Genomic DNA, 16,692 nt, shown 5'->3' with positions numbered 1-16,692 from the left:
ACAAGATAAGCCTCATTAAGAAACAATGAAATAAAAAAGAAGAGAAAAACATACAAATACATACATGAATTACAATAAATAAATAAAAGATAAATCACTAGAGTCAGCGATGTTCCCCGGCCAACACCAGGACATTTCTTATGCAAGTTAATGTAGTTCAAGCTCACACAAAGGTACAATAACAAAAACAACACAAACAAGCTCTGACCGTAAAGGGAGTCCATCACCTTCAAAAAGATGGCAATGATAGCCAGAATCCTGCATGTACCTTTGAGTGGCACTTCTCTGTAAAATACTCAGGCTTTTTGCATGTTGTTCAAGGAATCTGAGGGCCCCCTTATGGTTGAAGTCTGTTTTGGCCAGACATGATAGTGACACACAACTACCTGGACATTATCCATTTTCTCTGATAATGAAACGTTAATTCTGCTTAATTTTTTTCTTTCTTGCTGTTGTTTGTTGTATTTATGGACAACCAACCACTGCTGGGCTGATCAGCCAAGATTGTGTTCCAACCTTTAAGAAACTATATCCATCATCTAACACTGCTGTTGTCCGTATATGGACATTCAAGTCCTATGTGAATGCCAGAAATTCAGTCGCACACATTGTCTAAACAACATACCCTTGAAGCAATCATCATTCATGTTTCAGATGATAGATGAAACTAATAGTTGTGATGTTGTGTTTCAATATTGTGAAACATTTCTTGGTAAATTCAATGTACTCTTTACTTTCTGTTCAATCCTTACATATAAGTATTTTCCAAATACAGAACCAGTAAAAACATAAGGCAGCATTCTCAAGTCCGCATAATCCACTTTAGAGTTGTGGTGGGTCAGTAGCTATCCTGACAGCACTAGCCGCAAGGCACAAAAGAGTCCTCGGCAGGTTGGCAGACCATCACAGAGAACAAATAAAATATTTGACACAACAAATTAATTCACTTGAAACTCAACATTGCAGAGATATAAATAAATGGGAAAGTGAACAAAAATTTGCAATATACAGAAAGCACAGTGTGAAAGGAAATCTGAAACAAACTATTGCATATTTAATGACAACTTTGGAAAATTTGCTATAAAATAGTTCTAGCTTGAATACCATATTCAAATATAATAATCAAACATACAGTATGTGTCAGTGGATTCAGAAAGTATTTAGACCCCCTTCACTTTCTGCACACTTTATTGTGTTATAGATTTAATTTTAGATGGACAACTTTGCCATTTTTGCCCACAATCTACACTTAATAACCCATAATGACAAAGTGAAAACATATTTTCAGAAACGTTTGCAAATTTATTAAACATCAAAAATTAATATCTCATTCATAGAAATATTCAGACCTTTAATCCAGTAGAAGCCTGTTTGGCAGCAATTATAGCTTTGAGTTCTTCTTATGCAAGTCTCTAAAAGCTTTGTTCTCCTGCATTAGGGCAATTTATCCAGTTCTTCCTAGAAGATCCTCTCAAGCTCCAATAGGCTGGATGGGAAGCATCTGAAAACTGCCATCTCGGTCTCTCCACAGATGAGGTTTCAGTCTGGGCTTTGGCTGGGCCACTCAAAGAAACTTGTCATGAAGCCACTACTGTGTTGTCTTGGTTGTATGCTTGGGGTCAAACTGTCAAACTGTCACCCCAGTCCGAGGTCATGTACCCTGTGGAGTAAGTTTTCTTCAGGGACCTTTCTTGCATTTGGCTGCATTCATCCTTACCTTAATTATGACCAGTCTCTCTGATTTTGCCACTGAGAAGTACTCTCATAGCATGATGCTGAATCATGATACTTCACTTTAGTGATGGTATTAGGCAGGTGATGAGCAGCGCTCGATCTTCACCAAGCATAGTGTTTGGAGTTCTATTCAAAGAGTTTAATTTGTTTCTCATCAGACCAGGGAATCGTTTTTCTCATGGTCACATGACCTTTAAACTGTCATATGCCATTTACCCAAGATAGGCTTCTTTGTAGCCACTCTACCATTAACACCTGATTGATGGAGTACTGCTGAGATGGTTGTCCTAACATCAGGTTCACATTTCAGCAGAGGACCTCTGAAGCTCTGTTAGAATGACCATTGGGTTCTTGGTTACTTTTCTGTGTGTAAGAGCCATTTGTTAGTTAGTTAGGATATGTTAAGTTGATAGAAGTATTTTTTAGTTATGTTAAAATGTTTGCCTATATATTAGTGCATAATTAATAGAAGGTTCAATTATAACCCCTTCAAGCTAAATTGAAAATGGAATATTCTAAGAATTTCTTGCCATTCTGACTAGAGACTAGTTCAGTTTATGATCTGTATTGCAGTTGATAAGACACGGAGGGCAAACAATTTCAAACCGTACTGAACGTATCGAACATACTGAACATATTGAAGTGAAACCTATGCAAGGTTGACATAGAAGTTTAACATGGAAAAGTTAAGATTGTAATGAAAACAGAGAAGAAACCTTTATTCCCTATGTTACCTTTTATTCTGCTTGTGTAACTTTTCTGATTTTTTGTGATTTGTTCCTTTTTACATTTGCACTAAAACTTTTTAAAATTAATGTTATCGGACTGAGAAACTTCATTTGTTACACATTTAAGTCATGTTGGACCTTACCTTACCAACTCAGTAGCTGCTTGATTCGGGGAACCTAGAAAAGACAGCTACACAGTGACCAAGTCTGAAGAGGTCTGGTGTTTCCAAACTTGTTCCATGTCCATTTCACAATTATTGTGGCCACTTTGCTCCTGGGAATACTCCTACTTTAGAAACTGTTTTACACCCTTGCCTGATCATGTGGTGGGCTGGCGCCCTGCCCGGGGATTTGTTCCTGCCTTGCACCCTGTGCTAGCTGGGATTGGCTCCAGCAGACCCCTGTGACCCTGTGTTAGGATACAGTGGATTGGAAAGTGACTGACTGACTGACCCTTGCCTGATCTATGATATGTCTCACTACAATTTGAACATGGAGGTCTACAGAGTGTTCCTTGGACTTCATGGCTTGGTTTTTGTCCTGGCATGTGGTGTGAATTGTAGGACCTTATATACACAGATACACATGTACCTGTCCAATCAATTCATTTTACAACAAGTGGTCCAATCAAGTTCAAGAAGGATAAATAAAGCCAACAGGATGCCCCAACCACAATTTGGAGTGCCTTAGGTAAGGGTCTGAATACATACCTAAATGACATATTTCAGTTTTTGAATTTTAATAAATTTGCAAACCTTTCTGAAAACATGTTTTTACATTGTCATTTAGGGTTAGTGAGTACACACTGATGGGCAAAAATGGCCAATGTATCCATTTAAAATTAAATCTACCACACAAAGTGTACAGAAAGTGAAGGGGTCTAAATAGTTTCTGAATCCACTGTGCCATCGATTAAACCTGACAGCAGCTGCATTTTTCATTATTTTCATTTACCATAATTACAAATGAAGAAAACCATATCCACCTTTGCCAGAAACACGATACTCACTACCTGAAACTGAAAAAAATTAAAAACTTGAAAATGCTGCACAAGTTACAAATAAAGTCAAGCATATTTAACCTCAAAATCATTTAATAACTTATAATTCAATTAATTCATGGGTTGTTTTCATCAGAAAGAGTAAATTAGCTTATTTGTTCACTGCTTTTTGTATCAAATACAAAATACCATATTATTAATATTTAGTAAAATTAGAACTTTTTATTATGCCTGTATTTGATATGTCACATTTTTCCTGACTTAGCACAGTTAATCATGAGGATGAGATAGGAAGTCAATGAAAAAAGTAATGTGTCACAAGTACAAGATAAAGCACAATTGTGGTAGAAATGATCGTTAAGCAAAGACAGACAGAAGGAAGTTTAACTCGTATACCAAAATCTTTACTGCACTGCATTGTAATAAAGAGAGTTCACCATAGTGCAAGCACTTAAACTAGGAACTGCATCGTTTATATTACATTTCTTATCATCTATGTAAAATATTCTACTTTTTCTAGCTCTTCCCACCATTCCCTAATGTCCATCAACTGGCCATTATTACGTCATACCCTGTGCAGGTGTCCAAAACTATTTACTGATTACTTCTCACCATTAGGGTTGAGATAAGGAGGACCCACACATAAGATAAAGTTTTCTTAAGTGTTCTTATATTACCCACTGTCCCTGACTTATCATCACCTCAGGGTAGTGTTGGAACCAGCAGGCAAACAAGCTTTTAATAATTAACTCTTATATAACCGTAGAGAAAAGCCAAGCAACTTGACACCTTTTATTGGCTAACTAAAAAGATTACAATATGCAAGCTTTCGAGGCAACTCGGGCCCCTTCTTCAGGCAAGATGTAATTTTAGTTAGCCAATAAAAGGTGTCATTTTGCTTGGCTTTTCTCTACATTCATAATGGCTAACACGGTACAACACCCTAGTACTACTCTTATATAACCTAAAGCTAACTAATACAACACATATTGCTTTAACTTGATTGAGAATGCATTGATCCATAAGTTTAAATTCTCTATACAATCAGCTCATCCAATACTAATACATTATAATCATCAATACCACAAAATTAACCAATATCACAAATATTGGTTGTGTTAATAAAAGGAGTCTTACTCAAGGTAAATATGAATAATATGATGGATGATAAAGTGGACAGGATATTGTTAGAAAATGAAGATTGTGTGAAAAGACAGCCAATTCTAAAAAACCAAATACAACATACTGTAAGTAGAGCCTGGGTTTCTCCTTAACTGTTTTGTTCAACTTGGCCTCCCCCTGTGAGGACCGTTCTCATTTATTCTATTGCTCTGCTTGTGTTTCACAAAGTCCAACAAGTTAAAAAAAAAATACAAGCTTGTGTCATTTTTTTCCTATGTCAGCTGTAAAAGTAAAGGGTTTGGAAGGTCCAGGATGTCTGCTTGAGTGATTCATGGGTTGCCTGCAATTAACTCTTGTTATAAAATAAACATACATGTGTGGAACATTACCTTTTTGTATGTGCAAATTTTTTCAAAGAAGACGGATACTTTGTTAGATAACTGGATGGGTTATCTTTTGGCCTGATGCTAATAAACATTTTGGGGTCAGTAGACTGTTTATTATGAAGTACCGGTAAACCTGAACTGATTCTGCTATTTATTGTGATTCACTTTTTAGTTAGGATAATTTACAGGTTTTAACGAAAGCTAAAACAAATCCTTTTTCCCTTCAAGCTTTTTCACACGGATACTTTTTGCGTTATTATAATGTCAGTCTTGTAATATTAGTTACCTGATACAATAGTAAATTGTTTTAAATGTAATGGGTATATTAAATTCATCAGCATGGAAATTACCACTGGTGTTTTGTGTTATCCTTTGTCTATTGAAATCTAAATTTCAGAATTTCACAATCCTTGCCTTTGGTTTAGATTGATCTGTTAGCAATAGGATGCCACACATTTTAGTCAGGATGTTTAGCTCCTTTTTTCCATTGTTTTGTATCTAAGCTTGAAAATGTCCATAACTGAACTCCATTGTCATATAACTAGCTACACTTCATAACTGTTACTTCCTGCAGTGGGAATGTTATTAGGCCAATATCATACCACATTACATATCAAAGAAATATGACCCCTTGCTAACTTTGAGTATTTTGTAATAAACAAGCAATCAATTGAATATATAAAAAAAACTGTTAACATCCATATGCCCAATAGTATGCTACATACCAAATCAACTACCAGCAAGTGTCAAACAAATAGGCACAAACACAACTTGATGTGAACAAGAAACAACACATCAGGACTTAAACAGTTCACTTAGGGGTCCACTTATTCAGTCCGGTAGTCAGACACCATTTCGTAAGCTGGTAGTCTGTTTTTGTCCAGGATCGTTCAGAGACTAACTGCCAATACTGCACAGACATTCAGCTTTGCATGTGTCTTTTCTATTAAAGCTTTGAGATTTTATAGCATTTTTATGTAACTAATATTCTAACTGGTTTGTTATTTCTACGCAGGAGAGGAAAGCTCCGAGACTCACGCTGAGACTCCCGGCAGCCAGGCCAGTGAAGCACCCTCCCAGTGTCAGTCCTGCACCAGCACAGCCCTCAAGGTGCTTGGCAGTGTTTTGGTGGTGCTCTCGGTGTCTTCATCATGGGTAGGCACCACCCAGGTAGTCAAGCTGACCTTCCAGTCTTTCTCCTGCCCCTTCTTCATCGCCTGGTTCAGCACCAACTGGAATATTCTGTTCTTTCCAGTTTACTATTCGGGTCACTTTCTCACGGCTGACCAGAAGCAGACACCAATCCAGAAGTTTAGGTGCGTATGTGCTTGGTCATTTCCATTTGCTCAGAGCTAGCAGTAGAAGAGTTTCAGAAGTTGGGATAAACACATAGCAGAAGGATTAGCTCTCCAAGGCAGGTCTTCACAACTGCGAAGAAACACAGTTAACTTGTCATTCTAATTTGACTCAAAGACCTTCCTTTACAGGGGTCCCGAGAATTTTGATAGAACCATGAGACAACATTGTTTTCTGATACATCATTGGTGTCATCTCTGTCTTAAATCTCTATTATCCATTCAGATAATTAAGATTTAACCAGTCTGATTACAAGAGACACAGAGGCTAGAGTGGGTAGATATTTACCACCTGGCAAATACAGGTATGTTTACACAAAAATCTGTATTTCAATCAAATGTGACATTTTCAGAAAGAGGCATTTTACACACACACTGTAACCTTCTCCCTGTGAACTCTGGCAGAGGCTGATGGCTTCACATGTGCACTGTTGTCTCTGGAACTTTAAGAGTAAAGCTTGTGTTGTCAGGTACATCACATGCTACAGAAGTATCTATGATGATGATAAACCTTCCACCAGTTGTTATGCTTTACATATACAAGAAACAATTCAATGGCCACTCAATAACAAATGAGAGTTAAAGTTAAAAATCAAAAGACCGTATGTAAATGGAACCATATATTATGGTAAAAAATTTAAGCCATAGTTAAATCGCTTAGTGACCACCATGTAATCCAGGCCATACTCATACTTGATTGTTTAACTGCAATAGAAGCAATGTAGCAGCACGTCACCCACTGTGTTACATTACAACCTGACTCATCCATTGAGGTACCTCATATCTTACATTATTTCATCTGATAAGAGCTTGTACTGTAAACACAACTACTTACAGTTTTTAACTTGTATGCTAAATCAACCAAGTCGATTACGTAACATAGTAACTGATATCAATTGATTAATTTTCTTTTTTAGTGGAATAGTGGTACAATGCTCTAGTCATTGATTTTCCAATGTCTGTGTAGGCTCTACAGCTTCTGGTGTCCACTTAAGATCATTTCCAGTAAAGACATCATTATGATTATGTTACTCTCTGTATGCAGTGTTGTAGACTACTATATCATCATATGTATAATGACCTTCATAATGCTATATAGTAGATTATCACTTTTCCATATCATAAAAAACCCTTACAGCAGATTACCATACTGTCAAATATACAGAAAACAAAATATAATGACATACAGCAGATTAGAGTATCATAACATGTGCAGATTTAGGCAGGGGTCGGAGTCCAGTGGTCTTGGGTTACAGCATTTCTACACATACATTACATATGAGCACATAAAACTCTGAAATATTTCTTTTCAAATTAATTTCAATTAGTTGTCAAGTACCGACTTCCATTTATGGTTATAACTGGTTATGATATGAATGAAGTAGCTAGCGCCCATCACTAGCAGTGAGAAATAGAACTGCATACTACAGACTTTTGTCACCATTTTCAGTCATTTTGTGCAGTCGTGTGATGTATCACCGAATGTAACCATCATCCATGCAGTAAGCTCACTCACAGGTAAGCTGCTTTAGTGGAAGATGGCCGTTAGCTGAGAAAAGGTAGAAACCGCTGCTTGTAATTCCCAGTGTCCTGGGCAGGTGTCCCAACCATGTCGTCTCTGCAGTAGAGCTGGTTTTGGGGGTGGGAGAGGCGGATGACATGCTTAGTGATTCTTCACAAAGCCAGTATGTCTATGTTAAGGAGTCATTTGTTAGGTAATGGTGGTTTTTCATGCCATCATTGTGCATTTTCCAACTCTATGAATCATATTATCAAAAACTGCATGATTTTTGTTTAAGTATAAGGTCAACATATTGCATATACCCATGGTTTATTTTCATTTAAAATATTTGTGCTTTGTGATTTAAAGTACAGTAATATTTCATTGTTGTGTTATTCATAGGTCTGAAACTTTTTTTGAAAAATAAGTAGTAAAGCCTGTAAGAAAATAAACAAACAACAGATTATAAAGGGTTTTGGGCACCAGAATGTGATGCCTGTATAATTGAAGTTAATGTAAAAAGATTTGACAGAAATATTAGTGACATCCTTTCAGACATGAATCCATTGCAAAACTGAAGAAAATGGTGGTGGAGGAGGCTGTATGGCCAGGTTGGCAAAAGGGGGGGGGTTCTGGTAACCGGAAACCAGACGTGACATCAGACATCTTTATGGTCATTGATCTTCTGGTTTGCAGGCAAAAGGGAAAAAAAAGCATTAGGTGATGGCACCAACCCTCGAATCGGGGTGGAATTACCATTCGACAAGCCCTGAAGTTGTCTCCCAAGCATACATGTGTGACAAACATTTTTGTCAATATTTCTGTTAACATACATTCTCATTTCTTCATTTTTGGTTACTTATAGTTTTCCATTATTTTGATAATGTGCTTTTTTGTACTTGTTTTATACTGGCAGTGCCATTTTGTGTGATTGCTTTCATGGGTGCCACCGTATAGGAGCTTTAGGTTGCTAGGATGCTGAGTGCTGCTTGGCATATTAAAGATGACTTCACCACAGTCACTTTATCAAAGATAGCTGAGCATATTAAGCAGTGCTATGGTTATGTATAGCTGTTGCTTTCTTTTACAATTTTCTTTTCTCATTTTTACCTTCTTTTGGTCCCTTAACAGGTTTTGGTATACAGAAAATATGATGCTGTAACTATTTTTTACTTTAGGTTTCTTTTGACAAAGTTAGCATTTATTCAGGTTTTTTTTTGTAATTTCCACACAGCTGTTTTGTTTTGTCCATTTTGTGGACTTTTCTTTACAGTGGCCATCTGGTCACTATGTTAAGACAACTGGAAGCTCATAAAGCATGATGTCATCTTCGTGAGAGTACAAAGATCAGTATTGTGCACTTCTAGGATCTCCAAGATTGTGGATAATTAATTATAGGCTCTTTGTTTTCTCCTGGTTTTTGGCAATGACGTTTGATTACAAGTTTAGTTAGCATCATGGTTTTGACCTTTAACCTGCCATGTCAACTACGTTTCAGCTCCCAGTCCACTTTAGCACATTATTTCTAAATTCCTCTGTTACTTTCTTTCAACAGAAGAAACACCATCTGAACTTTGTGAAAATAAAGGAAAGACTTGGTGAGATACGTTTGTTCATGAAACAAATTCAATTCAGTTTAGTTTTTAGTTACAACATTTGCTTAGAATGAACAATTTCGGGTTGAGTGTTACCCTGGGTACAGTTTATTTATAAAATTACTTGAGAAAAAAGGTAGAAAAACAGTCTAAAACCAAATTACATATAATTTCAAGCTTTGGGCAATATACTTGAAAGGTTTTTCCAACTTTTGGTAAAATACCAGTCAAATCTTCCACAAATCTGTCACTTTGTTATCCTCAAGAAGTCGTTTCAATCTGTAAAACCAATTCCATTTATAGTATTATGATTCATAACTTTGGATAATTCTGATGTGACATCTTTTGCCACAGTTCATGCTATTATAAGTGAAGAATCACATTTTTTCGGTGTAGTAGTATCATATTTCACTCTCTTTGTGTTCACAAATTCAGTATTCTGAGAAGGATAAATGAATAAACCTAAGGGCCTTTCTACAGACAGAAGCGAAGTCTGCCAAATTCAGTCCCACTGACAACTGAGATGCAATCTCGCCCACTAGCAGCACTAAATCTGCTTGCTCACCAGCTTGTGTTTTGCCTTTCCTTGAAACCTGATAACCTGATAAGATCGTTGTCACCCACATCGTTTGAAAACTGCATACCTGTGCATTGGTGCTTATCCTTTTCTTGTTCCAGCCCTTGCCAAAACTCTGACTGGCTCATTTGAAAACAAGTGACTTCAGGGAATTACAGACAAAGTGATACAGCAAAGTCATCAAAAAGTCAGTTTGCTTACAATTTAACATTCATTCTTTGATAATTGGTCTCCTCATTGTGAGATTATCTGTTTTTACAAATTCATGACTAAAGAGAATTAAAGTAGATTAGATAGATAGATAGATAGATAGATAGATAGATAGATAGATAGATAGATAGATAGATAGATAGATAGATAGATAGATAGATAGATAGATAGATAGATAGATAGATAGATAGATAGATACTTTATCAATCCCCAAGGGGAAATTCACATACTCCAGCAGCAGCATACTGATAAAATAAAAAAAAAACAATATTAAATTAAAGGGTAATAAAAATGCAGGTATAACAGACAGTAACTTTATATAATGTTAACGTTTACCCCCCCGGATGGAACTGAAGAGTCGCATAGTGTGGGGGAGGAACGATCTCCTTAGTCTGTCAGTGGAGCAGGACAGTGACAGCAGTCTGTCACTGAAGCTGCTCCTCTGTCTGGAGATGACACTGTTTAGTGGATGCAGTGGATTCTCCATAATTGATAGGAGCCTGTTCAGTGCCCGTCGCTCTGCCATGGATGTCAAACTGTCCAGCTCCATGCCTACAATAGAGCCTGCCTTCCTCACCAGTTTGTCCAGGCGTGAGGTGTCCCTCTTCTTTATGCTGCCTCCCCAGCACACCACCGCGTAGAAGAAGGCGCTCGCCACAACTGTCTGATAGAACATCTGCAGAATCTTATTGCAGATGTTGAAGGACGCCAGCCTTCTAAGAAAGTATAGTAGGCTCTGTCCTTTCTTGCACAGAGCATCAGTATTGGCAGTCCAGTCCAATTTATCATCCAGCTGCACTCCCAGGTGTTTATAGGTCTGCACCCTCTATATCCCTCTAACTCCAAACTACCCCATCTACTGGTAGCTTGTTGAGTACTCTTTAGAAAAATGACAAACATCTTGTGTGTACTGCCACAGAGGAAAAAAGGCAGTAAACAGTTAATAAATAAATGCCAAATAGGAGAGCCAGTAGTTCCCCTGGGTTGCAGCATAGGTAAGCCCACCTGTTTTTTAAACCCCTTGCTTCCCAGTTAAAAAAAACTGGCAGAAAGATCAGGAGGTGGAACACAATCAAATCCAGGAGATTAATGAATCAGGCACAAAAGCTAAAACACAAGAAAAACTCATAGCAGTCAACCAAGCAAGGAAGTCTAAAATTGTAAGTCAATTAGAAACACCAAATAGACTCAAATTAATCTCAAATGTAGAATGATCCACCTTGCTGGTTTATAAAGCAATGACGTCATATGAAGGGAGAGCAAACCATGTTCTGACAGTTTGACCTTAAAAATGGCATTGTGGTAACACAAAGCATTTTAATAACAAAATATAGTTAATTACAGATGTTACCTAAAACCTGAACATATATCCAGAAATGATCTCTGATACAAAAAAACTCAAAGGAACAAAGTAAATTCCCAGAAAAGAAATGTATTAAACAAATAATACACTTTTTAAAGTTGTATACTTTGTAACATTCTTGGATGAAAATATATTCAAAAGAAATTCAGCTCACCCATAAATAAAAAACTAAAAGAAAGCTTGTGCTGTGAATCATATACTGTATGTAGAAGTTTGTGTCAACTTGTCTGTCACACTGTAAAACAGTACAGAAATTTGGATGAGAACAGGCCACTGTCTGCCACACTACCTGATTACTTATTCCATCACTCTACATTTCATGTGTGCAGAAAAACTTCCAAATGTTTCTACACAATATACCACTAACAAGTTTCCAATTGTGTCCCCATGCTCTAGTTGAACTCATTTTAAAATAAGAGTCTTGATCCACTGCACTAATTCCTTTCACAATTTGAAACACTTCAGTCATGTCTCCTCCTAATCTACGTTCAGCTCCGTTAATCTTCCCTCATAGCCCTTCAGTTGCTCTTCTGTGGAGTTGTTCTGTCACTGCCATGTCTTTTTTTATAGTCCAGAGACCAAAACTGCACTCAAGGTGAGGCCTCACCATAGTGTTGCTATGTGTCTTGAGCATAACCTCCGTTGACTTGTACTCCACACATCATGCTGTATAAACTAACATTCTGTTAGCCTTCTTCTGAGCACTGTCTGGAGGTTTACAGTGCTAAGTCCACTATGACTCCGAAGTCATTCTCATAAGCAGTATTTCAAGGTACTCAAATCAAACACTTTCACTACCTATGTATAACATCTTACATTAAGTTAAATTTCAAATTTCCGTATATTTGCAGAATGTCATTCACTATAATGCTTTTGACGACATCTTTGGCCTTCCTTGTGATCTTCAGAAGCAAGTTGCCTCACCATGACACTCAAAGTATTCAAGCAGTTGGATCAGAGATCCACATGTCATTAGACAACAAGTCTCTTTTCTTCAGCACACCATGTTTCAAGTTTGTTCATTTCCGCTGAGTAAATTTACTTTATTTTGCCACCATGAAAATGAAGTGGTTATTGTGAGTTCAAGAAGAATATGTGAAGAACTGGCCTCTCTCCTATCTAAGTTATGCCATTCAGCCTATCAGCACCTTCCTACCCTACTAATGGTCTGAGCCAGATGCAGACAGATGTCATGGAAGCAAATTACACAAAATAAACTGATTTTATTAATAAAAATCATATTCTAATTGACATTCTGTCCCATGGAAATATGACACTGAAGCACAACTGAGTTGTGTCTAGATGTCTGGTAAAATATTATTAACCTTTTGTTATATCACTCTTTTAATCTTGCATTTTCAACCATCTCATTTGTTTTCCCAGCTAAGACTGGAAGGTAAATGTCAAACTGCTGACTCACATTGACTCCCTCCCAAAGACATCAAACAAACATCACCACCATCTTCCAAGTTGACATTGACCACAGGTACCAATGATTCACATCATATACATATTTTCTAGCTTGCATTTTCCCTTTTGTTCCTTTTTACTTGTCCTTGTTAGCATGGGCCCACTCATTGTAAATACTCTGGACAGAAAATCATAGGCTACAACATAAATAATAATCCCACAATAACAAAAACAGTAACAATAATATAGTAATAATAATCCTCCAATTGGAGTATCATATGAGACAAAGACACTGCAAAATATATTTAAACATTTAACACGGCAACAGAACTGCAACTTGAAGTTTTGATTGCATTGCTAAAGGTGGATTTAATTTAATATATAAACATCTATCACATGATTATACATTAAAACTTATGTTAAAACTCAGCAAATATCATCCTCCAATGTTTGTAACCATCTATGACTTGATTGATTACACTTTTCACATTCACTCCTGGTACACTAAAAAGTTCTCCATAGTTGGTCACTTGCTAGAAAAACTCTCCAACATCATGTATCAATTGGGTTGATATTGCCTTTTTTGCATACATTGCTGAAGATATACTAAACAGGAATCATGAAGAAATGTTTAAAGATGATACTGTATTTATACTTTAATTTCATTTAATTTTGTGATTATGTTAGGTTATTTAGTTTATTTAAGGGAATTAACGTAATCTACAGTATATCTTTATGATTTATGGTGCTGCATGATAAAATTTTTCTACTGTTATCATCACCATAAACTACCTGTTAGGCTGGTGAGTTACGTAAAGAGCTAACTTGACCACATTTTGATTTCTCTTTTCATTCATATGGAACAGATTTGATCTTTTTATTGAAAAGTGAAATAAAAAATATGTAGTTCAATTTCAATGTGTTTTCTGAAATGTTGATTCCCAGTTTCTGCGAGAGTCTTTCAGACACTTATTGCGATAACCAAGTGTCCCCTCAATACTCTGAAATTATCAAAGCACTACTTTGCAATCCGTCTACATGTTGTTCCCAGCAGACCTGCTACAAGTTTCTACAGTCACTACCGTTAAAATGAAAGATGTAATCAATCCTGCTTACTGGGAAAGTAACCGAAAAATAGACTTTATAAGAGTACTAGTCTACCTTAGTAGTCCTATGTAACTTTGCACCCTCTTCACACTCTCTAATAGTCTTTTCTTAAGCTTTCCACACCATAATAAAATGTTTCTTGTTACAAGAGCCTGCAGTACATTCACTAGCTGTCCAGGTTAGGGTTCTATTTTCTGACAGTTAACCTAGTGCTAGATGATATCCCGTTCTCTTTCCATCACTCTTTTCCTTCCCCATCTCTCCCTGTCTTTCTCAGTTTTTCTACCACTGTGTTATGTTTCTCTGGGGATGCCCAGTTGCCTCCTGGGTCCTCAGATTTACTGTCATAGCTTCCCTTGGCCTTTTATACGTACTTGAAATGGGACACCAAACCTATTGCTGAAGGGCAGGTCTTCCAGTGTACATGGGAGAAAGTACTATTCTGGGTTGGTTATTAAGAAGAGTATCCATTCTAAATTCGTCCCCGTACCCAACGAGATTAGGCTCTATCTATAGTGCCGTGCAGACACTTTCCGGATTTCATTTGACATGGATGATTTTCCTGTGTAGAGGCTTAGGCATTAAAATGAACCGGTTTATATGCCCTGGTGGCCCTGTTATGGAATAAACAGGTTTGAACAACAAAAGGATAGATGTATTTTACCAATTCTGTTAAATAATATTTTACTCTTCAGTAAATCAAATTGTCCCTTTTAAATAAATATTTGATGTTTCAGTGATGCAATTTGAATATTAGGTTTATACAAGTCTTGGATTAATATCATTTGTAGGGAAAGAACCTCTCCATTCCACTCCTAGTGTGTCTGTGGGCATGCCATTGCACACTCGACGAGCTCTTAGTTTCTGTGCCGCTTCATATTTAATAAGATTAAAGTATGCCTCTTGCCTGAATGCAGAGTCAGTGATACTTCATTTTCTTTTTCTGTTCATAGCTTGCTTCCTTTATCTACTCTCTTTTTGATTTTATACTGTATATCTGCCATGCATTTTTTTAATATTTTATGTTAACATGACTTGTGTTTTAAAGCTCTTTGTAATAGTACTCACCATGAAAGGGGTTATATACCATACCAGTAAAAATAGCAACTATGATCCTCAATTTGGTAATGAGATATTGGTAGACATGTCTTAAATTGTTTTCTAACCAATAGTGGACTAGATACAATATATCCCTTTCAGAATATCACCCTGTTTTAAGTCGAAAGGAGGGCATGAACTGGATGAGAATAAAACTGTCAGTGTTGATGGTGTAGAATCTCTACAAGTTAGGATTTTGTACAGTTCTTTAAAAGAAGAAATTTAAGGACACCCACTTGAACCAAAATTTTTATTTGACAGAGTGGGCTGGGAGTTGTCAGTGCAGTGTCCTCAGTCAAAGTCAATCACTTTTTTCCAAGGACAATATTTGTACCACAGAGAAAATTCTCAAATAGATATACAGGTTATTAAATATTCATACATCCTAACAGGTAAGTTACTTATTACCCACCACACAGGACATACCACTGAAGTTTTCAGATGCAATTTGTTTTTATTACTGTATAATTCCATGCTTTAAAGTTAACTTTAAGAGTTCAGGTTAAAAAAATATCATAAAGCGTCAAATATTCTTCAGTGGGGATCAGAAAGTCTGCATGTTGCAGCTGGCTGATAAATGTTGAGCTCTTTAGTATGAACATTATCATTAATCAAGAAGCAAGATAGACATGAGAGCTAAAGTATGGCACTGGTGCATCATGTCAACAAATGATAAGCCCATCAAGACAGCTTTGCTAGTACAAAAAATATACTGTATATGGTCACTGGAATACTAGAAGAAGTCAAATGAAGTCATAGGCAAGGGTTTTGTCATGTGTTACCAGAAATGTTATCATTATTCACTGCTCTACCATTGCCATTTAAGGACATCTTATAAAGTTCTCCACTCATCAGTTGTGCACGATACATTTTGTCTGCTGTTCAAGGAAGAGGTTGATTGTTTGTTTTATACTAAATTAGTGTGAACCCGACAACAGTTTCTTTGCACAACAAATCTCTTCAGTATAAAAATGACCGCAATCAAGATTTGGGCCAAAAATGTCAAAATATGGCCAGAGAAGGCAAGTGAAAATGCGGTGCAGAAAAGTATTTGATATTGGTTATGCCTGTTGGGAAATCATTTAATAGAATGTCAGTACAAATGAACTTACAACACAACTGAAAAGATAAATGGAAAGCAAAAACAACCATCGCCAACTTAAAAGTATGTTTGATTGATACATAGCGTGTTTGGCTTGTAGCAGTGGCTTGATAAAGTTGTTTGTGCTGTTATCTGTCGTTTATTCACTCTCAGACATATTTTTTGCAAATCAAAAATAACGTGAGCCTTATGTGTATTGTAATCACATTTTGGCCCCCCTGTGAAAATTCTGTGCCCCCCTGACACCCACCTTGCTCTGTAGTCTAGTTATTTATGTATTGTAATTTTCAAAGCCACCAATAGATGGAGTGTGGATATCAAAAGAGTCCTGTTTGTATTGTATTCCTCATCTAGTACTTAACTTAATAATATTATTGCAGTTCAGATTCTAATACTTTATTGCA

The 16,692-nt window shown here is 36.6% G+C and overlaps 1 protein-coding gene across 3 annotated transcripts in view; it reads left to right on the top strand.

Annotated features, from left to right (window-relative positions):
- slc35f4 (solute carrier family 35 member F4) overlaps positions 1-16,692 on the top strand; it is a 99,454-nt gene that overhangs the window by 69,201 nt on the left and 13,561 nt on the right. For all 3 annotated transcript variants that reach the window (XM_051919845.1, XM_028821459.2, XM_051919844.1), the window contains exon 2: positions 5,986-6,286. In XM_051919845.1, coding sequence (XP_051775805.1) covers positions 5,986-6,286 — 301 coding nt within the window. The remainder of the gene's footprint in view (positions 1-5,985; positions 6,287-16,692) is intronic.

Source organism: Erpetoichthys calabaricus, chromosome 16, assembly GCF_900747795.2.
Source record: "Erpetoichthys calabaricus chromosome 16, fErpCal1.3, whole genome shotgun sequence".
Lineage (NCBI taxonomy): Eukaryota > Metazoa > Chordata > Cladistia > Polypteriformes > Polypteridae > Erpetoichthys > Erpetoichthys calabaricus.
Note: the sequence above shows the minus strand (reverse complement) of the source record. Positions and strands in the feature narration are given on the sequence as shown.